Source organism: Tursiops truncatus, chromosome 16 (genome assembly GCF_011762595.2).
Source record: "Tursiops truncatus isolate mTurTru1 chromosome 16, mTurTru1.mat.Y, whole genome shotgun sequence".
NCBI lineage: Eukaryota > Metazoa > Chordata > Mammalia > Artiodactyla > Delphinidae > Tursiops > Tursiops truncatus.
The window spans coordinates 58,895,803-58,920,533 of NC_047049.1; the positions used below are offsets into that span (position 1 = coordinate 58,895,803).

At 38.0% G+C, this 24,731-nt stretch overlaps 1 protein-coding gene and 1 pseudogene across 7 annotated transcripts in view; both read left to right on the forward strand.

Annotated features, from left to right (window-relative positions):
- CFAP70 (cilia and flagella associated protein 70) overlaps positions 1 to 24,731 on the forward strand; it is an 88,648-nt gene that overhangs the window by 60,518 nt on the left and 3,399 nt on the right. For all 7 annotated transcript variants that reach the window (XM_073793468.1, XM_073793469.1, XM_033842478.2 and 4 more), the window contains 6 exons: positions 9,025 to 9,183; positions 9,745 to 9,866; positions 11,333 to 11,485; positions 12,003 to 12,164; positions 12,837 to 12,926; positions 17,414 to 17,515. In XM_073793468.1, coding sequence (XP_073649569.1) covers positions 9,025 to 9,183; positions 9,745 to 9,866; positions 11,333 to 11,485; positions 12,003 to 12,164; positions 12,837 to 12,926; positions 17,414 to 17,515 — 788 coding nt within the window. The remainder of the gene's footprint in view (positions 1 to 9,024; positions 9,184 to 9,744; positions 9,867 to 11,332; positions 11,486 to 12,002; positions 12,165 to 12,836; positions 12,927 to 17,413; positions 17,516 to 24,731) is intronic.
- LOC141276676 (ADP-sugar pyrophosphatase pseudogene) lies at positions 17,839 to 24,503 on the forward strand (annotated as a pseudogene).

A 24,731-nucleotide genomic window follows, 5' to 3' on the forward strand; every position in this document is an offset into this window, starting at 1 on the left:
GTTGCGGAGCACGGGCTGTAGGTGTGTGGGCTTCAGTAGTTGTGGCACGCGGCCTCAGTAGTTATGGCTCACGGGCTCTAGAGCGCAGGCTCAGTAGTTGTGGCGCACAGGCTTAGTTGCTCCGCGGCATGTGGGATCTTCCCAGACCAGGTCTCAAACCTGTGTTCCCTGCATTGGCAGGCGGGTTCTTAACCACTACACCACCAGGGAAGTCCCTACTTAGATCTTTAATCTATCAGGATTCCATCTTTGACTGTGATGCAAGGTAGGCATCAAATTTTATTTTTCTCCACATATAGATCTAGTTTTCTCAAAACCGTCTATTAAACCATCATCTTTTATCCTTTGATTTAAGGTATATATGTCTCTGAGCTCTGTGTTCTGTCTCATTTGTCTGATCTTAAAACAATATCACACTCTTTTTATTGCTGTGGTGTTATAGTATGCCTTCGTATCTGACATATGAGGTTCTCCCATTTACTTGCCTTTTTTATACCTGACTTACCTATTCATGAATGTTTATTCATCTGTATGAATTTTATAGTGAGTTTATCAAGTACATTAAAAATCCAGTTGGAAATTTTATTTGGACTGTATTGAATTTATAGATAAATTTAGGGCTAATTAACATCTACATATTATTAAACCATTACATCCAAGTGTGTGGAGGATCTCTCCATTTACTCTGGTCATCTTCTGGGTTCTTTATTAAAGTTATAACATTTTTTTCCAGTGAGGCCCTGTTTAAGTAATTCATAGATATTTTATAGATTCCATTGCTATCATAATAGTATCTTATTTTAATTATGTTTTCTAGTTGGTTATTGCTGTATTTTTTAGTGTATGCTGTTGATTTTCTACATTTTAGATTTTAGTGTATACTGTTGTTTTTTAGATTGAACTTGTATATGACAATCTTATTTGACTCTTATTGATTCAAATAGATTATTAATTCTGTTATTTTTTTCCAGAATATGATTATCATATCATCTGCCAATAATGACAGTGTACGTTTTCCTCCCAATCCTCATACTACTCATGTCTTTTTATTATCTACAATAATATGTTGTATATTAGTTGTGTTGTTCAGCATTGTCTTCTTTCCTGTCTTAAGGGGAATGAGTTTAAAGTTTGTCTATTAAATGTAAAATATGCTGTAAGCTTTTTCTGAAAAACCTTTACAGAATTAAGGAGGATCTCTTCTATTCTTAATTTCCAAAGAGTTTTTTTCATTAATAGGTGTTGATCTTTATCAAATTCTTTTTCTGCATCGGTTGAAAAAAATAATTTTCTCCTTTTATCTATTAATACAGTGAACAACATTGACAGATTTCTTTTATATTGAACAATTCTTGCAATAATTGGAAATCCTACTTGATCATAATGTATTAGTTTTTAATATACCTTTGGATTTGAATAGCTAATGCTTTATTTTGGATCTTTGCATCTATGTTCATAAATGAAATAGACGGTAATTTTCTTTTGTCGTCTATTTTTTTTTTTTTTTTTTTTTTTGCGGTACGTGGGCCTCTCAGTGTTGTGGCCTGTCCCGTTGCGGAGCACAGGCTCAGCAGCCATGGCTCACGGGCCCAGCCGCTCCGCGGCATGTGGGATCTTCCCGGACCAGGGCACGAACCCATGTCCCCTGCACTGGCAGGCGGACTCTAAACCACTGCGCCACCAGGGAAGCCCCCTGTCGTCTATTTTTATAATCAAGATTATTTGGCACCTTTCCTTTGCTCTTCTGTATCAACTTATATATGATACAGTTGATTTTGACTTAAACATTTGGCAGAACTCAACCATAAAACAACTGGGACCTGGGGTTTTTGGCAAAGGAGGTATTGACTATCATTTCATTTTCTTAATCTTTAAGAATTTGCATTCTGTATTTCTTATTGTGTTATTCATGGTATTTTATACTTTTAAGAGTTCATCAATTTCATCTAGTTTTAAAAATTTATTAGAATATGATTTTTCATATTAATCTTTTATTTTTAAATACACTTCATTTTTTAGAGCAGTTTTAGGTTCACAGCAAGATTAAAAGGAAAGTATAGAGATTTCACATATACTTCTTGCCTCCACACATGCATAGTCTTTCTGCCCCATTATCACCATGCCTGGTGACATATGATATGCAGTATCTTAAAAGCTTATGTGCCATCTGTATATCTTCTTTGGTGAGATGTATGTTAAGGTCTTTGGCCACTTTTTAATCAAGTCCTTTATATTCTTATTGTTAGTTTTAAGAGTTCTTTGTATATTTTGACTAAGTCTTTTATCAGATGTGTCTTTTGCAAACATTTTCTCCCAGTCCTATGGCTTGTCTTCTCATTCTCTTCACATTGTCCTTTGCAGAGCCTGAGTTTTTAGTTTCAGTGAAGTCCAGCTTGTCAATTCCTTCTTTCATGGGTCATGCCTTTGGTGTTCTATCTAAATAGCCATACTCAATGTCATCTAGGTTTTCTCTTATGTTATCTTCTAGGAGTTTTATAGTTTTTGCATTTTACACTTAGTTCTGTGATCCTTTTTTTTTTTTTTTGCGGTATGCAGGCCTCTCACTGTTGTGGCCTCTCCCGTTGCGGAGCACAGGCTCCGGAGGCGCAGGCTCAGCGGCCATGGCTCACGGGCCCAGCCGCTCCGCGGCATGTGGGATCCTCCCGGACCGGGGCACGAACCCGTGTCCCCTGCATCTGCAAGCGGACTCTCAACCACTGTACCACCAGGGAAGCCCTGTGATCCATTTTGAGTTAATTTTTGTGATGTTATGATGTCTGTGTTTAGATTCATTTTTTTGCATGTAGATGTCCAATTGTTCCACTGCTATTTGCTGAAAAGTCTATCTTTGCTCAATTGTATTACCTTTGTTTTTTTGTCAAAGATTAGTTTATATTAATGTGGGTCTATTTCTGGGCTCCCTATTCTGTTCCACCAATCTATTTGTCTATTCTTTTGGCAGTACCACACTGTCTTGATTATTGAAGCTTTATAGTGTGTCTTGAAGTCAGGTAGGGTCAGTTCTCCAACTTTGTTCTCCTTAAATATTATGTTAGCTGTTCTGTGTCTTTTGCCTCTCCATATAAACTTTAGAATCAGTTTTTTGATATCCACAGAATAACTTTCTGGGACTTTGATTGGGATTGCATTGAATCCATAGATCAAATTGGGAAGAACTGACATCCTGATGATAGTGAATCTTCCTATCCATTAACATGAACTATCTCTCCATTTATTTAGTTCTTTTTTGATTTAGTTCATCATAGATTGTAGTTTTCCTTATACAGAACTTGTATATATTTTGTCAGATTTATACCTAAGTTTTTCATTTTTTGGATGCCAATATAGATAGTGTTGTGCTTAAATTTCAAATTGCACTTATTTGTTGCTGGTATATAGATTAACTTTTATATATTAACCTTGTATCCTGCAATTTTGCTATAATTGCTTATTAGTTCCAGGAGTATTTTTGGTCACTTCTTTTGGACTTTCTACATAGACAATCATATCTTTTGCAAACAAAGACAGTTGTATTTATTCCTTCTCAATTTGTATTCCTTCCTTCCCAATTTGTATTTCTTTTATTTCTTTTTCTTGTCTTGTTGCATAGCCAGGACTTACAGTATAATGTATGATGTTGAAAAGCAGTGGTGAGAAGGGACATCCTTCCCTTGTTTCTGACCTTGTGGGAAAACTTCAAGTTTCTTACCACTAAGTATGATGATAGCTATAGTTTTTTGTATATATTCTTAATCAAGTCCAGGAAGTTTCCCTCAATTCCTAGTTTACTGAGAGTTTTTATCTTGAAGAGGCGTTAGATTTTGTCAAATGCTTTTTCTGCATCTATTGATATGATCATATGATTTTCTTCTTTAGCCTGTTGATATTCTGGATTACATTAGTCAATCTTTGAAAGTTCAACCAGCCTTGCATACCTATGTTAAATCCTATTTGGCCATGGTGTATAATTCTTTTATATATTGTTGAATTTGATTTGCTAATATTTTGTTGACAATTTTTGAGTCTATGTTCATGAGAGATAATAGTCTGTAGTTTTCTTGTCTTGTAAAGTCTTTGTCTGGTTTTGGTATTAGGAAAATGTTGGCCTCATAGAATGACTTAGGAAGTATTCCTTCTGCTTCTGTCCTCTTAAAGATATTGTATAGAAATGGTATAATCTCTTATTTAAATGTTTGGGAGAATTCACCAGTGAACCCATCTGACCCTTGTATTTTCTGTATTGGAAGGTTATTAATTACTGATTCAGTATATTTAACAGATATAGTCCTATTCAGATTGTCTGTTTCTCCTTGTGTAAGTTTTGGAAGATTATGTTTTTTAGGAAGTTGGTCCATTTCATCTAGGTTATTAAATTTGTGGGCACATAAGTGTTCATAATATTCCTTTACTATCTTTTTAAAAAATTTATTTATTTATTTGGCTGCATTGGGTCTTCATTGCTGCACGTGGGCTTTCTCTAGTTGCGGTGAGTGGGGGCTACTCTTTGTTGCTGTGTGTGGGCTTCTCATTGAAGTGGCTTCTCTTGTTGCAGAGCATGGGCGCTAGGTGCGTGCACTTCAGTAGTGTGGCACGAGGGTTCAGTAGTTTTGGCTCGTGGGCTGTAGAGTGCAGGATCAGTAGTTGTGGCACACAGGCTTAGTTGTTCCGCGGCATGTGGGATCTTCCTGGACCAGGGCTCAAACCCGTGTCCCCTGCATTGGCAGGTGGATTCTTAACCACTGCACCACCAGGGAAGCCCTTTACTATCTTTTTAATGTCCATGGGATCTGTAGTGATGTCTCTTCTTTCATTTCTGATATTAGTAATATGTCCTCTTTTTCTTTCTTTCTTTTTTTTTTTTAGTTAGCCTGGCTAACGACTTATTGATTTTATTAATCTTTTCAAAGAGCCAACTTTTGGTTTCATTAATCTTCTCTATTAATTTTCAATTTTAATTTTATTGATTTCTGCTTATATAGTTATCATATCTTTTCTTTTAACTTTGTATTTAATGAAAAATTCTCAACAAAATATTAGCAAACCGAATCCAACAACACGTAAAAAAAGATCATACAGTATGACCAAGTTTATCCCAAGTTCACAAGGACGGTTCAACATATGCAAATCAATCAATGTGATACACCACATCAACAAAAGAAAAGACAAAAACTACATGATCATCTCAATAGATGCAGAAAAAGCATTTGACAAAATTCAACATCCATTCATGATAAAAAGTCTTACCAAAGTAGGTATACAGGGAACATATCTCAACATAATAAAAGCTATTTATAACAAACGCACAGCTAATATAATACTCAACGGTGAAAAGCTAAAAGCCTTCCCACTAAAATCTGGAACAAGACAAGGATGCCCACTCTTACCCCTTCTATTCAACATGGTATTGGAAGTCCTAGCCACAGCAATCAGACAAGAAAAAGAAATAAAAGGTATCCAGATTGTAAGGGAAGAGGTATAATTGTCATTATATGCACATGACATGATACTATATGGAGAAAACCCTAAAGATTTCACACAAAAACTTCTAGAACTGATAAACAAATTCAGCAAGGTAGCAGGATACAAGATTGACATACAGAAATCTGTTGCATTTCTTTACACTAGCAATGAAATATCAGAAAGGGAAAGTCAAAACAAAACAAAACAAAAAACAATCCTTTTAAAATCATATCCAAAAAAGAAAACAAAACAAAATACATAGGAATAAACCTGACCAAGGAGGTGAGAGACTTATCTGCTGAGAACTATAAAAAACTGATAAAGGCAACTGAAGATGATTCAAAGAAGTGGAAAGATTGCTTATCTCCACTTTTTTTAGTTCTGTTACTGAGGTTATGTCTTGTTCTTTCATTGGTAACATATTCATCTGTCTCTTCATTTTGCCCAATTCTCTGTTTATTTCTGTGTGGTAGGGAGGTAAGTTGGTTACACTTCCCAATCTTGAAGAAATGGCCTTATGTAGGAGATGTCCAATGGGGCCCAGCAGGGCACTCGATTCTCGTCACCAGAGCTATGTGCTCTAGAGGTATCCTGTATGTAGGCTGCATGCATTCTTCTTTTGTGGCAAGGTGAACTAATGTGGGCATGCTGGTAGGCGGAGCTGGGCCCTGGCCCAGTTGTCTGTGAGGCAGTGCCTCATGTGGTGGCTGAGGGCCCAATGGAGGGCACAGTAGGCTTCCTGTGTGGTTGGCTGTGCAGCCCTGGCAGGAATTGGGGCTGGTGCTGGCCCACTGGTGGGCTAGGCTGTATCCCTGTGCAGCTGTCTGTGAGCTCCAGGAGGGCTCATGGCTTGTGCCAACCCCCTGGTGGGTGGGTTCAGTCCCCAGTGGTAGTAAGCTAGCGGGAGGATTCTAAAATGGCACTTGCCAGTACCAGTGTTATCATGGTAGAATGATCCCCAAATGGCTGTCAACAGTGTCTCCATCCCCAGAGGGAGTACCAGTTGCCTCCTGCCATCCAATAGGCTCTCCAAGATCAGCAAGTGGGTCTGACCCAGGCTTCTTTCAAACTACTGCCTCTGCACTGGGACTGGGAGCATGAGAGATTTTGTGCGCTCCCTTTAAAATTGGAGTCTCTATTTCCTGTAGTCCTTCAGCTCTCCTGATCCTAAGTGCCAGTGGTTTTCAGAGCCAGATGTTCTGGGGGCTTGTCTTCCTTGTTCAGGATCCCTAGTTTGAGGAGCCTGATATAGGACTATGACCCCTCACTCCTTGGGGAGGACCTCTATGATTGTGATATTCCTCTTGTATGTCAGTCACCAACCTGAGGGTGTGGGTCCTGACTATACCATGTCCCTGTCCCCCCTACCATCTCACTGAGGTTCCTTTTTTAAGTCTTTGGTGTGGAAAATATTTTCTTCTAGTCTCCGTGTCATTTTCATAGATAGTTGTTCTGTAAGTGGTTGTAATTTTGGTGTGTCCATGGGAAGCAGTGAGTTCAGGGTCTTCCTACTCTGCCATTTTGGCCACCTCTCCAGTTTCATTTTTTTCATTAAGATCATCACTTCTCAATGATCAGTCTGCATATTTAACCATTCTCTTTTCTTGAAATACATGTTGGATTAACTCCATCTCCAATAGTTTGGGTTTCCTTTGATTGCTTCACTTTCTTGTCATACCCATTAGATGTAATCATTTCCCAGTAATACTGTCGTACTTTCTAGGAGCTCACCTACCCTCACAGTTTCTATTTTCACTTCTGATAACTGTCAGATTTCTATCTTTTTTTTAATATAATTTTTATTTATTTATTTATTTTTGGCTGTGTTGGGTCTTTCTCCAGTTGCGGCGAGCGGGGGCCACTCTTCATGGCAGTGCGTGGGCCTCTTACTGTCGCGGCCTCTCTTATTGCGGAGCACAAGCTCCAGATGCTCAGGCTCAGTAGTTGTGGCTCATGGGCCTAGTTGCTCCACGGCATGTGGGATCTTCCCAGACCAGGGTTGGAACCCGTGTCCCCTGCATTGGCAGGCAGATTCTCAACCACTGCGCCACCAGGGAAGCCCCAGATTTCTATCTTTAACCTTGACATCCCTCCAGAATCCAACAGTTGGATTTTTCCACTAGTTAACTCATCTCCTCATATCTCAAACTGACTCTACATCATTATATTACGCACCCAAGCTCATGATCTCAGAGTCATCCCTGCTTCTTCTTGCTTGCTTGCTTGAGCTTCCCCCGATCCCAATATCAAGTTGATTTCCCAGACCATTTGGTTTTCTTTCAAAATGCTCCCTACATCTTCCTTTTATATTTACACTACTCTCCATTACCAATATCCATAATGTTATAACAGCCTTATTACAGACTTCTTTGTCTCCATCAACATTTTTTTTCTCCTTGCTGCATAGTACTGCTAGAGTAATCTTCATAAAATCCCACTTTCATCCTCTGATTTTTCTGCTCAAAACTCTTCATTGTAAACCTCTTCTTTTTCCTACAGAAGAAAACTCCTAGCATTCAAATATCAATACAGTCTAGCCCCCAACCTACCTTTCCTTAATTTTTACTATGCAATCCTCAATACCCATAAAAATAATTACCTTGCTACTTCCATGCTTTAGCCCCTACCTCTCTACCTATCCAACTTCTACCTATTTTTCAAAGCCATATCTTTTTCTCTAGCTGAGAGTGACCTCTTCTGATTCAGAACCAGCTGGCACTGATCATTTCCTAACCAGCATTGCTTTTTATTTTTATTCCTAAAACATTTGTTTATGTGAGAGGCAGCTTGGAATGTTTAAGAGCTTCAGCAAATTTTTTAACTTTTCTGTGGTTCACTTTGTTTAATGGAGCATAATAAGTATATCTCATAGTGTTGTGAAAAATAAATAAGATTGTACATTACAATCCTTAATATAATACCTGGCATATAGCCATGTTCATATATAACTACTTATGATGATGGTGATTTTTTTTTTTCGGTACGCGGGCCTCTCACTGCCGTGGCCTCTCCCATTGCGGAGCACAGGCTCCGGACGCGCAGGCTCAGCGGCCACGGCTCACGGGCCCAGCTGCTCCGCAGCATGTGGGATCTTCCCGGACCGGGGCACGAACCCGTGTCCCCTGCATCGGCAGGCGGACTCCAACCACTGCGCCACCAGGGAAGCCCGATGATGTGATTTTTGAACAGTGAAATAAAATAGAATTCCTGTTCTTAAAGGGTTTTAATATTATCTAAATATTAATCTTCTCCTCTGGATTCTTGAGATTCTAGGCTTAGCATATAGCTTTTGTAATAGGTATTTGTTTGACACTATCATGACTTGGGCTGGCAGAAGGGTTCGACTTGGGGGTCATAGTGGCAGGAGCTGTGCTGTCTGTTTAGCTTGCACTCTTTAAATTATTCAGAAATATAAAAAATCTGCAAAACAAGTCTTTCCATGCAATGTTTAGGGGTTATGTTTCCTATGCTTTGGAAATTAATTGTATTTATCTCCTGTAATAACCTTTTAACATACAATGTAGGAAGGTAGGTTTTTATCTCATTAAAATTTAATCTTTTTAGGACTAGGAGCTCCATTATCCATTCTAGATGGATTTCTTGATGAATCCTCTAACCTGCAGTCTGAGTCACATGAACCCATTTTGTCTGTACAGTCTCAGGATCCAACTACCAGCCAAAAACCATCCAACACATTTATGAAGGAGATACCATCAAAAAAAGGTAATTAGAATAAAGATTTCCACTTGGACGAAGGGGATAAACAAACTAGACAATGTTGAAAACTCTTTTGCTGACCAAAATGGCAATCTTAACTTGTTTGAAGTTGATTAATTTATCTGTAATATTGTCTAAATTCCTTCATGTGAGGCTAGACTCTGAAATCCAGTCTCAGTAATGCAACTCTTTCTGTAGTGAGGATTTACATTTAGCTCAGAGAAGTAACCAACTATAGACCTATGATTTTCTGGCAATGAATTTTCATTTTTACAGTATCTAAAGATTCAAAGTATCTACAAATCTGTTTCACATTCAGGAAGATCTGAATACTTTTTTTTTTAAAAAAAGCTTTTATTCATTCAGCTTGCATTTGGAACCACCAGTAGAATAACCTCAAGAACCTTTAAGATCTCCTTGGGGGCCATTGCTGTAGAATAATCTATTGCTTTCAAGATTATAATTTCTCTCATATATTAGAGTAGAATACTCTCCCTGCTATGTGTCTGAACTTCTGAATTTTTCCTTTATATCTAATTGTCTATTATTTTAATATCATATTTTCAGAAGCATCAGAATGTCAAGAGTCATCTACTTGTCTGCATCCCACCCTTTATAGTGTTTCCCAAACTCCTGCCACCATCTTCATGGAGACCATACGCTTCTTGATGAAGGTCAATGCTGTGCAGGTCAGAATATTTGAAAAAGGGCAAGTAGAGGGAAAGATTTTAATGAACTACTTATTCTGTCATAGTGATGTCTTCGCAAGCTTAACTGTGTATGATGCAGAAATCAAACATGCTTTGAGAGCACACTATAGACACAATGGAATAAACATTCAAACATGAACTACTCTCTGCAGAGAGCATCAGGAGACCTCACTGCACGTCTGCTCCCTATAGAATACCAGCAAAGCAAAATCAGACTCTGAGTCATATGTAGCCTGATGTTACTTTATTGTGGGAACTCATGTTATGTGAGTGTTGGGGGTTCACAGGAGCCTAAGCACACCCTTCTTCCCTTCCAGGTTCTGAACCAATTGGAAACAGATACACAGTGCTATATGGGGGGATAAAAATACTAATTTTTTATTGATATAACTGGGCGGGATATGTGACTGGTCCCAGATATGATTTACCCATGCAGTCACAGGTAGAACAGCTGGAGAATTGCTGTCTCCTCTCAGAGAAAAAGAGCATCCTGTAAGGTCTACCTACCACATAGGAAATGAGAAACATATCCATGAAGTGAGCAGTAAGAGAGAGAGCAAGATCCAGGAGGCAAGAGATTTGGCCCTCAACCTATAGAGTGCATGTGCCACTTGAGGGTGGGCAACTCAAGACAGGGCAAGAATTATGAACTAGGTGGGAGTGGGCCACGTTAAACAGGAGGCTTTAATATACTAACCTTTCATAATAGAGAAATAGTCTCTCTGTCTCCCTAATTAAATAAATCACTTTTCCCCCATGTCCAAGAGTCAGTATGCAGGTAGAGGGAACAGCTGCAGAGCCTCCCCGTCAGTATTTTCTTAAGAAGGTTTCATTATTAGTGGAAGTTTCTATATTATAGGCTGAGATGAGAACAAAGGGAGAAGAAGGGTTTCCCCTCTTCTTAGCAAGTACATATGACTTTGTCAAATTTGCAGGCCTTATATCATATTAAAAACAAAGTATAGCCCAAAGTATAAAACTGGTGAACATAACAAATGCTTGAGAGTGTGGCAGAAACAGACATTTATGTTTCTAAGATCCTGAGTCTAGAATTTTAGAAAGGGAGGTTTTGCCTCACTCTAAGTTTCCGTATAAATACAAATGCCTGAAAATGTTACCTCGTATGAAAATGGGGTGGTTGATGAAATGCTTTTGTCTGCTACACAATAGGCTAAAACTCATCTAGTATGACCAGCAAGACCAGAATTATACAGTACTGTAGATAATTCACTTGGAAATGTTACTACATGAATAGCTGGTAATGGAACCATGATATACTGAATGTTTATAATTCACCTCTAACCTTTTGAAATTGATAATCATTTCATTCTATAATATGTTCCTTATTATTTATTATCAGAGACATAATCTTCAACCATGAGAGCTATGGAATTGACAGCATACAGTCATTTACATGTTTCTTATAATCTGAGTTTTCCTTGCAGTATGTACACAGAGTGCTTGCACATGAGTTATTATGCCCTCATGGAGGCCCCAGCTGTGAGTATTACTTGGTGCTGGCCCAGACACACCTACTCAAGAAGGATTTTGCTAAAGCAGAGGAATACCTTCAGCAAGCAGCTCAGATGGACTACCTGGTAATAACTTTTGCTAGAGTGTCTTAAGTTTAGTTTGGAGAAGGGACAAGTAGGCCTTCTTAAAGGTGGTGATGCCATATCACAGGTAGATTTCTGGTTACCAGAGGTGGGGGTCATCAGCTGTCAGTAAACTCATTTATCTAATTTCCTTCCATTTGTTTTTCTTAATCAATCATGACTTTTACAAAGGACAGAGAAAGGATAAGGACAGCTCTTTAGCAGACACTTTATCTATTTCAAGTTTCCTGAACTTCTACTTTCTCATTGTGAACATCATCATGGTTATGCATGAATATTTTTCTTAATATTTTCCCCAAAGACAAAATGGCTTTGAAGAATGCAAGAAAAAAATGAGAGGGCAGTCCTAGAACAGTATCTCCCAGTGCAACTGAATGGCCCTCTTTCTAATTTGCAAAAGAACATGGACTTCATCTAAATTTAAATGTTAAACAAAGATCATTAATGTACTTTTAAATACCACCTCTTCCCATGTACTACTTGTTCTTCACTTTCTTAGAACCCTAACGTCTGGGGCGTGAAAGGCCATCTCTATTTTCTGAGTGGAAATCATGCTGAGGCCAAGGCATGCTATGAGCGAACCATTAGTTTTGTAGTGGATGCTTCTGAGATGCACTTCATCTTCCTGCGACTGGGGCAGATATATCTGGAAGAGAAAGAGGTGAGGAATAGAGATAGGGAGTAACTATGTAAATCAGGTCATTGTCTGGGACCTGATTACAGTTCAAGCATTAACATCCATCTTTGTGGAGTAAGAATAGTAATATGATGATGACACTTTTACATCCAAAGGTAAAGTGACTTGCCCAACATCAGATAACCAGTAATTAATAGAAGCAGGATTCAAATCCAGGCAGTCTAATACTAGAGTCTGTGGTTTTAACCATTATGATACTAAAAAAGTTGTTAAGAACTCAGTAAGTGTTATTTTAGCTATTATTTTAGCTTTCTTTTATTAAAAGTAGTAGAAGCATTCTTAGCTTGACTTAACTAACAGAAAGGTACCACTCTGGTCGGGGATGTTGATAATGGGAGAGGCTATGCATGTGTGGGGACAGTGGGTAAATGGAAAATCTCTGTTCTTTCCTCTCAATTTTGCTGTGAACATAAAACTTCTCTTAAAAAGTTGTCTTAAAAAATATATATATATTTTAAATATATATATATAAAATATATTTAAATATATATATATATAAACATATATATACATAATCCAAGAACTCATCTAACTTAGATTGGTGTGGAGTACAATTACAGAAGCCTCATGGTTATCCTAGAAATGCAGTGTTTGAAGCTTCCAGATCAATAGCTTAGTGGTGCTTTCTTTCTACAGTACGAAAAGGCGAAGAAAACCTACCTGCAAGTCTGTAAGAGATCGCCTTCATGCCTTACCTGGCTAGGACTGGGAATCGCCTGTTATAAGGTAAGAGGATCAGGTCTTGAGACTAGCCTGTGCATACAGCTGACCTTGACTCCTTGGCCTTCCAGGCATCCTGGGAGTTTGGATGGTGGTAGGAAGGCTATCAGGGCAGTCTTCTCTAATGAAAAGTTGCTCTTCAAAGCTGTTCAGTAAACTGAAGGTCAATCTGAACTACAAAAATAAAACATTCTTTAAAAATCCCACAAAAACTGAAGCATGAAGCTATATAATAAAAAATTTCATGTTATTTGGTACATAAGCTTGTAATTTTATTATGTTATCTGGAAGAGAAAAGTGATATGAGATATAAAGAATCTACTCAATTAAATTAAAGAAACTAATTGATACTTATTAGGCTCTGTGTCCCTTCTATATTCAGGAGGAGTTGCTACAGCTTCTGGTAGATCTTTTGTTCCACTGCCCCATAAACTCTTTAGTCACCCTTCCCTCCTTTCCTCTAATCTTTGAAAGACGCATGCATTCTTCTGTTCTTGTCTAACTTCTTCATGTGTATTCTTGATTCTATCCCTCTCCTTTTCTCCTAATCCCTCACTTTCTTAATATTTTCTTTCTCTTTGATTTACATTTTTAAGCTTTCCTTCCCAATCAGCTCTTTCCCTGTACTTTTCCCCTTCTTATTAAACAATAACAACAGTAACAACCTCCCTGGTTGTTACCCTTAACCAAAAGAATTGTTTACATTCCTTGTCTCTTATTCCTCATTGCTGTTTTTTTAACCATAAAGGTAAAATATGATAGTTATAGAAATTTGGATGATACAAAATATGAAGAAAACATAAAAGTATCCATAATCCCCACCACTAAGTGATAACCACTATTAACATTTGAATGCATTTTCCTGCAGTCTTTTTTCGTACGTATATGAAAGTAATTTTTTTAAAGTTCTTTTGTTTATTTATTTATTATTTTTGGCTGCATTGGGTCTTCGTTAATGCATGCGGGCTTTCTCTAGTTGTGGCGAGCGGGGGCTACTCTTCGTTGCAGTGCGCGGGCTTCTCATTGCAGTGGCTTCTCTTATTGTGGAGCACGGGCTCTGGGCACGTGGGCTTCAGTACTTGTGGGACTCGGGCTCTGTAGTTGTGGCTTATGGGCTCTAGAATGCAGGCTCAGTAGTTGTGGTGCATGGGCTTAGTTGCTCTGCGGCATGTGGGATCTTCCCGGACCAGGGCTTGAACCCGCGTCCCCTGCATCGGCAGGCGGATTCCCAGCTACTGCGTCACCAGAGAAGCCCTGGAAGTAATTTTAATGTATAAAATTGTAAATAATATATTTACTTCTTTGGAATCTTTTTTTCTACTTAACAGTATAGCATTGGTACCTTCTCACATAATCAAATAGTCTAAAACATAAATTTTGATAACTGCATGGTATTCCCTGGTTTGGATGCATAAGTAAGGTTATCATGTAATTTATCATACAAACCAGGACACTTCTGAGAATGAAAAGGGTGATATTAATAATTACACTGGGACACAGGTAGTGTCCCAGGCCAACCAGGACACATGATCACTTATATAGAAGCCATATGCCCCCACTCCACCTTCCCAGAAAGGATGTAAAACATCCGTAGCTGTTAGAAACCTAACAGCACTTTCAAAAGAACAAGAAACCAATCATGCTTCTATTTGTTTTAAGTAGCATAAAAAATATTTTCATTGATATAGAAACTCAAAAAAACTTGGGTTAAGTCCCACTGCTAAGGTATCCAAGTAATCTCTGCCCCTCAGTCAATGTTTTAGTCATGCTATACCTATGTGTGGATATACCATATCTATTTGACCAACCACTTATTGGACATGTCATTAGTTTCTACATCTATATATTATAAATAAAGCAGAAATAAACATTCTTAAGACATAAATCTCTGTGCTTAATTCTGTTATTTCCTTAGGATACATTCATAAAGAATGTAGAAAAATTTTTAAGTATAGTGTCAACTCACTTTCTAGAAAGGCTGTAAACTGATGTATATTCTGCCAGGTGTGAGAGTCCATTTTACTGTTAAGTCATCAACAATGGGCACTATCATTTTCCAATTTGATATATATCCTAATTTACATTTTCATCACTAATGAAGTTGAAATCATGTGAATTATCTGTTCCTTTCCCAGGTACCATTTATCCTTCAATTCCTTGCAATTAGGTGTATACCCCTTAACGCTTTGCTGAAACTTCTCTGATGGGGGCCCCCTATAACATCCTAATTGCCAAATGCAATAGACCCTCCGATGAAGTCTCTGTGGCACTTAACCCTGCTGACTGCCTCCTTCTTGGAACCCTCTCTTCCCTTGACTTCCACAATATTGCATTCACATCCTTCCAGTTCCGCGCCTTCCTCTCTGGTGTCCTTCTCAGCCTTTTTTTGCTGGCTCCTAGTCTTTTGCCCATCATAATTGTTGGGTCCTCCTGGGTTCTATAGCCAGCTCTTCTCCTGTCACCTTACTTCTTCTCCCTAAGAAATATCATCTACCCCAGTGGTCTTAACTACCAATTGTGCCGCAATGAATCCTAAAGCTTCAATTCATAACACTTTTCATGTTCTGACCCTTATATCAAACAATGTAATAGACAGCTCTATTTGATGGTCCCCCAGACACCTCAAAATGTACATATCCAAAATATAACCTAACTTATCTCAGAAGGATTCTCACATTCCTTAAGCCTGTACCTTCTCCTGTATTCCCTGTCTTAGTAAATGGGACTATAATGAATCCAGTCAACCAAGCCAGAAACTTAATAACTATCCTAGTCTAATTCTATTACTTTTAATTAGTCATCAAGTATCCTATTGATTTTGTCTCCTAAATGTCTGTTGAGTCTACTGTCTCCTCTCCATCTGTGTTTTTACTGCTCTAATTCAAGCCTCATCCCTTCTTTACCTGCTAGGGTGTTCTCCTGTCCTCCCTCAATTCATCTCCTGCATTGTTACCAAAGTGGTCTTTAAAATATGCAAATACAAGGTTACTTCCCTATTTAAACTCCTCAGTGACTACCCCTTATTTCAGAATAATATTCAGATTTTTTTTGAATGATCTGGTCTCTTCCTAACTCCTTGGTCTTATCACTTCCTTTGTTTTCTCTCTTTTCTCTCTTCTCTCTCTCGCTTTCTCTCTGTCTCTCCCTTCCCTCCCTTCTCCAGCCACACAAGCATATTAAGAGTTTCCTGAGCATGCCATGCTCTCTGAAGCCTCTGTGCCTCTGTATATGAAGTTCCTCTTACCTGGAATGCCTTGAAGTATAGCTAACAAACTCCTATTTATCCTTCAGGATTGACTTCAGCAGTGTTTCTTCTCTGAAGCCATCCCTTAATCTCGGGGTACAATTATTCCTCTTTTCCTTTGTCCCTCCACTAGATTATTTATGTATATATATGTATGTATATATATACACGTATATATATGTATATATATATATGCTTTTATTATAGAAATGCTTATTTTCTATCAGAACTCTTTATGTGTTTGAGTTTTCATTTTGTCTTAATTTTTTACGTATCTGTCAGTGAATTCTTTGGGCAAAAGTTGTATTTTTTCTTTTTATTCTAAGTATCTGGCATACTGCCTGACACAGAGTAAAATAAATCCTTAGCAAGTATAGGTTGATTAAATAATGAATCAATATCTCTGAGACATTTAAAGTGTGGACCAAGGTATGGGCATTGCCAAAAGGCCATTCTTCATATTGTCTTGGGCCTAGAAACCAGTTATTTTATTTTCTAAAACATGAAAAATGAAGAACGATTTTACTGGGGAGAGAGAGGTATCTTATCCTTTCCTTAGGTGGCCTTTTGGAAGATTTTACAAAACAGACTCACAGTATTAGGGAGCAGCAATGATATCCATGTGCCCAGAGCTCAGGGAATGCCCTAGAATCTCTGAATGTTGTATTGATTGCTCAAGATTGTGCTGTCAATAACTAATATTAGGGGAAAGAGCAGCTTTCTAAACAATAGTATTTTGATGGGCTAATAGGACTTTAACTTAAGAAAGGGATGTACAATGTAAAACTACAAATGTATCTGACAGCCCACTGTGTATGGGGAAATCACTGAATGAGGCACACATGATAGTGAATACTTCTGGTTTTCCAACCCTGGCACCTGAAGTTCTATGGTTCATGGATGCCCTGATGGGCCTGCTATAGAGAGAAGGAAGAAGGGAGGGGTGTAACTCGAGAGCCCAGCAGGCAGGGCTCCAGATTCCTGTACCTGACTTTCTAATCAGAGCAGTTCTACTTTTAACTCATTCATATATTGGAACACCACCACATATGATTTTGTTTGAAGAAAGAGTTCTGTTGCTAAAAATTTTTTTTCTGTTGCTAAAAATTTTTTAAGTTGAAAATTATTAGTATGGGTCACATATATCAATATTATTTGGACATAGCATTTTCAGCTAAACAGATTCCAGCTGGCTTAAGTGAAAACTACTTTGACTTAACAAATCACATTATCTTCTTTTTCTATCAAGCTGGATGAGCTCACAGAGGCTGAGGATGCTCTCTCTGAAGCCAATGCACTGAACAACTACAATGCTGAAGTATGGGCATATCTGGCCCTGGTCTGCCTGAAAGTGAGTGATTATTATCCTTACACAATGCCCTTGTAGAGCAGAGGGGTGAGGGACCAAGTAAAGAAAGAGATAGCGGGAAGGCCACCAATGCATGATAGTTGAGGTTTGATGAGCTTCAGATGTGGTCATTATACTGATGATGAAGGAGAGTTCATGTCTGGGAAGCCTCTACTTAGGATGTGCTTGAAAATCATATACTTAGGTGTGTTTGTCTGGAAAGGAGATTCTAAAAATGGGAATGAGGCATTTGGGTTTGGTGGTCTCAGGTGAGTGGTAATGGGGTGGATTGGGGTTGACCGTCAGTGGGGGTTTCAGATGGGGTGGGCTCCCTGTGGCACTTTTGAGCTGCTCAGCAGGCCTCAGCCCAGACCACACAAACTAAGCCCAGCCCAGTGTGTGCCCTGACTCAAGATGAAGGAGCATGTACAGATCAGATCTTGGTCTGGGGTTGCAGTTAGGAGACGTGCAAGGGCTGTGCAGTGGGATGGCAGATTAGACTTGGGGAAGGTGAGAGATTCTCCTTCTGCCCTCCTCAGCACCACTCTGCCTGCCTTCACTCTCATGTTTAGGACCTCAAGTCTGGGATTGTATAGTCATCCTATTTATGCTCTGGATCTACAAAAATGTCATATATGGTCTAGAAAACTATATAAGAATCTAATGATAAAAAGAAAGGCAAAGTAGACTATAAGGGTGTAGCCATAAATGAATTACCAACAATAGGAACAACAGAAATCTAATAGACTGAAGTTATTTTCCCAAAAGGTCCCATCATTTAAAAAATGCACCTGATGCTATGAAGCATCTTCTTTGTAATTGTCTCTAAGATTTTTCTTTGAGACCAGAATTCAGACAGATAGTTTAGCTATTCAGACACATAGTTTAGATATTTACCTGATACTAATCAGGAAAGACATGGTATTTATATTTAAAATGTATTTAATTATATTTAATGACCTGAGTTCCTTTTTCATTAAAGTTGTTTTCCTTTTAAAAAAATTTAAAACGGGAGTGATATTGTATCAGAATGTAACAAGGTCAAAGACCAGCAAAGGAGATACTCTACTAGTGTTTCTGAATCATTCCATCCTGTTGAACTGCTGGCTGAGGGTGCTTATCCTTGAAATAGATGGGAAATTGTGTGCGTGTGTGTAATTGTGGGAATTTGTGATAGCTGCTTTACCTATAGAAAGTAACCCTCCCATAATTAAAATAACTTGCTTCAATAACTTGCACATTAGCCTAAGATTCAAATTGGGAATAAAGAGAGTGGCCCTCAGTTTTCCATTGGCCAATACAACACAGAACTGACAGGGAATATTGTGATTATAAGAGAAACTAACAGAATAAAAATTACTGGACTTTCTCTTGGGAGTAAATATCAATATGAGAAATACCTGAGTTCTTACCCCAGCTGTGCCACAACTAGCTGTGGGATACTGGGGAAGTTACTTAAACTTGCTGGGCCTCAGTTTCTTCATCTTTAAACTAAAAGGGTCAAAATGGAAGATTTTAATACACTTCTCTCAGAAACTGCTAGATCAAATAGGGAAAAAATTAAGGATGTGTAAGATTTGAATAAAACAACAAGGTTGAGCTCAAACACTAATTATATAGCCCTGTACTTACTCATAGAATACATATTCTTTTGAAGCACAAGTGAATTATTCATAAAGGTTGACCATATGCTAGACCACAAAGAGAGCTTCAATGAATACATGTAGATCACACTTCAGTAAAATTATAAATCAACAACTAAAAGATAGGCCAAAAGACTCACATACATTTGTAAACTTAAAAAGATGTTTCTAATTAATTCATAGATCAAAAAGAAAATCATATACAATTTCTTTTGGTAGGTAGAGTTCTAAAGATGACCTCCCCCAAGATTATTTCCTGAAACACTAATATACCACAAAACAAGCCCCAGCAAATTTAAGAGGATAGAAATTATATCAAACATTTTTTCCAACCACAGTGGTATGAAACTAGAAATCAACTATAGAAAGAAAAATGGGAAAAAGAACAAACACATGTAGACTAAACAGCATGCTACTAAAAAAGCAATGGGTCAATGATGAAATCAAAGAGGAATTCAGAAAATACCTTGAGATAAATGAAAATGGAAACACAACTTTCCAAAATCTATGGGACGAAGCAAAAGCAGTTCTAAGAGGGAATTTCATAGCAATATAGGCCTTCCTCAAGAAACAAGAAAAGTCTCAAATAAACAACCAAACCTACCACCTAAAAGAATTAGAAAGAGAAGAACAAACAAAGCCCAAAGTCAGTGGAAGGAAGGAATTAATAAAGATTAGAGAGAGCAGTAGCACCACATCTCCTCAGACTACGGCCTCAGACCCATGCTTTCACCTCCCCCCCCCCCCCCCCCCCGCCCAAAGGAGTACCTATCCCTTTGTCCCATGCCTGGGAGTAGCGTGAACTTCTTGCCTGCGGACTATAAAGACTAACTAGTTTGAAAATGGGAAAACTAGAACCAGCAGATTCTTCTCAAAACACCAGGCTATTATTTCAGAAGAGTTAATTTCAGAAGGAACCTGGGTCAGGCTTGATAAAACAACTGACAGGGATCTTACTGGTAAAACAAGAACTTGGGAAACTGTGAGGTGGACAACTAGGAAAGGACAGTCTGCTGATGGTGTGGCCGGTTATCCCAGTGCTTCAAAGAACCCTTCATTATGAATGTATCATTCTGGTAAAGCAGTTCTGACCACCACTGGGAGGCTACTGCTTAGAATTCCCCGTGGTCTCATTGATGACAGCGAAAGCCTAGAAGCAGCTGCTCTTTGGGAGCTAGAGGAAGAAACTGGCTATAAAGGAGATGTTGCTGTATGTTCTCCAGCTGTATGTATGGATCCAGGTTTGTCAAATTGTACCACACACATCATGACCGTAACTATCAATGGAGATGATGCTGAAAACCTAAGGCCTGAGCCAAAGCCAGGAGTTGGAGAATTTGTGGAAGTAATTTCCTTACCAAAGAATGACCTGCTGAAGAGACTTGATGCTCTGGTAGCTGATGAACATCTGACAGTAGACGCTAGGTCTATTCCTATACTCTGGCATTGAAACGTGCAAAGATGAAGCCATTTGAAGTGCCCTTCCTGAAGTTTTAAGGCCAAAGGACAGCGGCCATGTTTTTGTAAAAAGAATCACCAGACCCCCTTCGCTAAGACTTTGTATTCAGCTTAGTTTTAATGTAGATTTGAAATGAGCTTTTTCATAAAATAAAAGCAACACCAAATGCAAAAAAAAAAGATCAGAGATGAAGTAAATAAAATAGAGATAAAAAATAATAGAAAAAATCAATGAAACCTAGAGTTGGTTTTTTGAAAAGATAAACAAAATTGATAAACCTTTAGCCAGGCTTACCAAGAAGAAAAGAGAGAGGACCCAAATAAACAAAATAAGAATGAAAAAGGAGAAATAACAACTGATACCACAGAGATACAAACAATCATAAGAGGATAGTATGGACAGTTATATGCCAACAAACTGGACAAACTAGAAGAAATGGGCAAATTTCTAGAAACATACAACCTGCCAACACTGAGTCCAGATGGAATAGACAATCGGAACAGACTGATAACTAGAATTGAAATTGAATTTGCAATTTAAAAATCTCCCAGCAATGAATTGGGAGATTGGGATTGACATATATACACTAAAATGTATAAAATAGATAACTAATAAGAACCTGCTGTATAAAAAATAAAATAAAATTCAAAAATTAAAAAAAAACTCCCAGCAAATAAAAGTCCAGGACCAGACAGCTTCACAAGGGAATTCTACAAAATAAATAAAGAAGAACTAATACCTATCCTTCTCAAACTATTCCAAAAAATTTAAGAACACTCCCAAATTCATTCTGTGAGGCCACCATTTACCCTGAGATCAAAACCAGACAAAGACATTACAAAAAAAGAAATTACAGGCCAGTATCTTTGATGAGTATAGGTGGAAATGTCATCAACAAAATATTAGCAAACCAAATCCACCAATGTATAAAAAGGATCATACACCACCATCAAGTTGGATTTATTCCAAGGTCACAAGGATGGTTCAACTTTTGCAAATCAATCAATGTAATATACCAAATTAACAAAAGGAAGGTTAAAACTCCCATGATAATCTCAATAGTTGCAGAAAAATCATTTGACAAAAGTAAACATCCATTCATGATAAAAACTCTCATCAAAGTGGGTATAGAGGGACTATATCTCAACATAATAAAGCCCATTTATGACAAACCCACAGCCAACATCATACTCATTGGTGAAAAGCTAAAAGTCTTCCTGCTAAATTCAGGAATAAGGCAAGGATTCTCACTCTTGCCACTTCTTTTTTTTTTTTTTAATTGACGTATAGTTGATTTACAGTGTTGCGTTGTTTTCTGGTGTACAGCAAAGTGATTCTTTTTCATAATCTTTTCCATTGTAGTTTATTACAAAATATTGAATATAGTTCCCTGTGTTATACAGGAGGACATTGTTGTTTATCTATTTTATATATAGTAGTGTGTATCTGCTAATCCCTCACCCACATCTTTCCTTTTGGTAACCATAAGTTTGTTTTCTATGTCAGTGAGTCTGTTTTGTAAATAAGTTCATTTCTACAATTTTTTAGATTCCACATATAAGCGATATCATATGATATTTGTCTTTCTCTGTCTGATTTACTTCACTTAGTATGATAACCTTGGGGTTCATCCATGTTGCTGCAAATGGCATCATTTCATTTTTTTATGGCTGAGTAATATTCCATTGGAGATAGATAGATAGATATCACATCTTCTTTATCCATTCATCTGTTGACAGACATTTAGGTTGCTTCTGTGTCTTGGCTACTATAAATAGTACTGCTATGAACATTGGGGTGCATGTATCTTTTCAAATTAGAGTTTTCTCCAGATATATGCCCAGAAGTCGGATTGCTGGGTCATATGGTAACAAGGTATGCTGAAACTACTGATGAATGCTTAAGGAGGAAGAAGATATTTACATAGTCTCAAGTATTTCACAACAAGATATTTATTAATTACAAGGGGGAACACAGTAATGCCATAGTAGAAAAACCTGGCAGATAACAATCTAAACAAATAATCAAGGTTACCATCACCATTATTGGGATAAACAGCATGTGCCTCCTAATACAGAACGCACTGAGGGCAACACAACAGTGTTTTTGAGGTATTCCTGCTAAAAGTTCATAACCTGATATAATCATAAAGATACATCAAACACTAATTGAGGAATATTTTACAAAATTACTGCCCTATAATGTTGAGAAATTCCAATACCATGAAACAAAAAGAATCAAGAACTACTCCCAATTAAAAGAAACTGAAGACATGAATACTGAGTAAAAGGCATGATCCTGGATTTTCTTTTGCTATAAAAGATATTACTGGGGCATTTGGAAAAATCTAAATGAAGTCTACAGATTAGATAATAGTATTATATTTGTACTAATCTCATGATTTTGATAATTGCACTGTGCTTATGTAAGGGAATGTCCTTGGTTTTAGGAAACACATACTAAAGTCTAAAATTGCATCGTGTTTGCAATTTACTCTCAAATGGTTCAGGAAAAGTTAAAATATATACTTATGTATCATGTACACATGTATATATGTGTGCATGTGTGTATATACAGAGAGGAGAGAACTATTCTTGTAACTTTAATCTGAAATTATGTCAAAATTTAAAAGATAATTCATTAAGATAACATAAATTAATACCACGCTACACACCCATTAGAATGGCTTAAATCAAAAAGACTGGTAATTTTTTTTTTAATTTTTTAAATTTAATTTTATTTATTTTTGGCTTCATTGGGTCCTTGTTGCTGCGCGTGAGCTTTCTCTAGTTGCAGTGAGCAGGGGCCACTCTTCGCTGCGGTGCGTGGGCCCCCCACTGCGGTGGCCTCTCCTGCTGCGGAGCACGGGCTCCAGGCGCACAGGCCTCAGTAATTGTGGCCCGTGGGCTCAGTAGTTGTGGTGCACGGGCCCAGTCGCTCCGCGGCATATGGGATCCTCCCGGACCAGGGCTCAAACCCGTGTCCCCCGCACCGGCAGGCAGACTCCCAACCACTGTGCCACCAGAGAAGCCCAAGACTGGCAATTATTGACAGGGTTGTGGAGAAACCGGAATCCTTATACATTGCTGGCGGGATTGCAAATTAGTACACCACTTTGGAAAACAGTTTCGCAGATTCTTAAAAAGTTAAATACATACTTACCATATATCCCAGCAATTCCACTTCTTGGTATCTAGTCAAGAAAAGTGAAAACATATGTCTACACAAAGATTTCTCTATTTCATTACAGCATTTAATAATCGGTAAAGACTGGAAACATTCCAAATGACACCATCAGTGAATGGATAAACAAAATATGGTATATTTATACAATGGAATACTATTAAGCAATAAAAATGAAATTCTGATTCATGCAACAATATGGATGAACCTCAAAAATATTATGCTAATTAAGAGAAGGCACAAAAGACTGTATATTATATGATACCATTTATATGAAATTAGGAAAATTATAGAGATGAAAATAGATCAGTGATTCTAGGGCCAAGGGTTGGAATGGGGATTGACTGAAAACAGGCACGAAGAAACTTTTGGGGAGTAATAGAAACCTTCTAAAACTGGATTGTGGTGATGGTTGCACAGTTGAACCTTAAAATTAGTGAATTTTATGGTACATATATTATACCTCAATAAATCTATTTTTAAAAGATTAAACAGGGTGTCCCTGGTGGCGCAGTGGTTGAGAGTCCGCCTGCCGATGCAGGGGACACAGTTCGTGCCCTGGTCCGGGAAGATCCCACATGCCGCGGAGCGGCTGGGCCCATGAGCCACGGCCGCTGAGCCTGCGCGTCCGGAGCCTGTGCTCCGCAACGGGAGAGGCCCGCGTACCGCAAAAAAAAAAAAAAAAAACAAACAAAAAAAAATTAAACAGCCCACCAAAATGAGGAATAAATGGAGTGATTGTTCAATAAATAGTGGTGGAGTCATTGGCTATCCATATGAAAAAAAAAGTAGTCATTACTTCACCCCCCCACCCCCCCCCCCCACACTATTCCAGCTGGTTTAAAGGTCTAAATCCTAAAACTTTAGACTCTTTAGAAGAAAATATGGAGGATACCTCTTTGCCCTTGGGTGTGCATGGTTTCCTTATGACTAT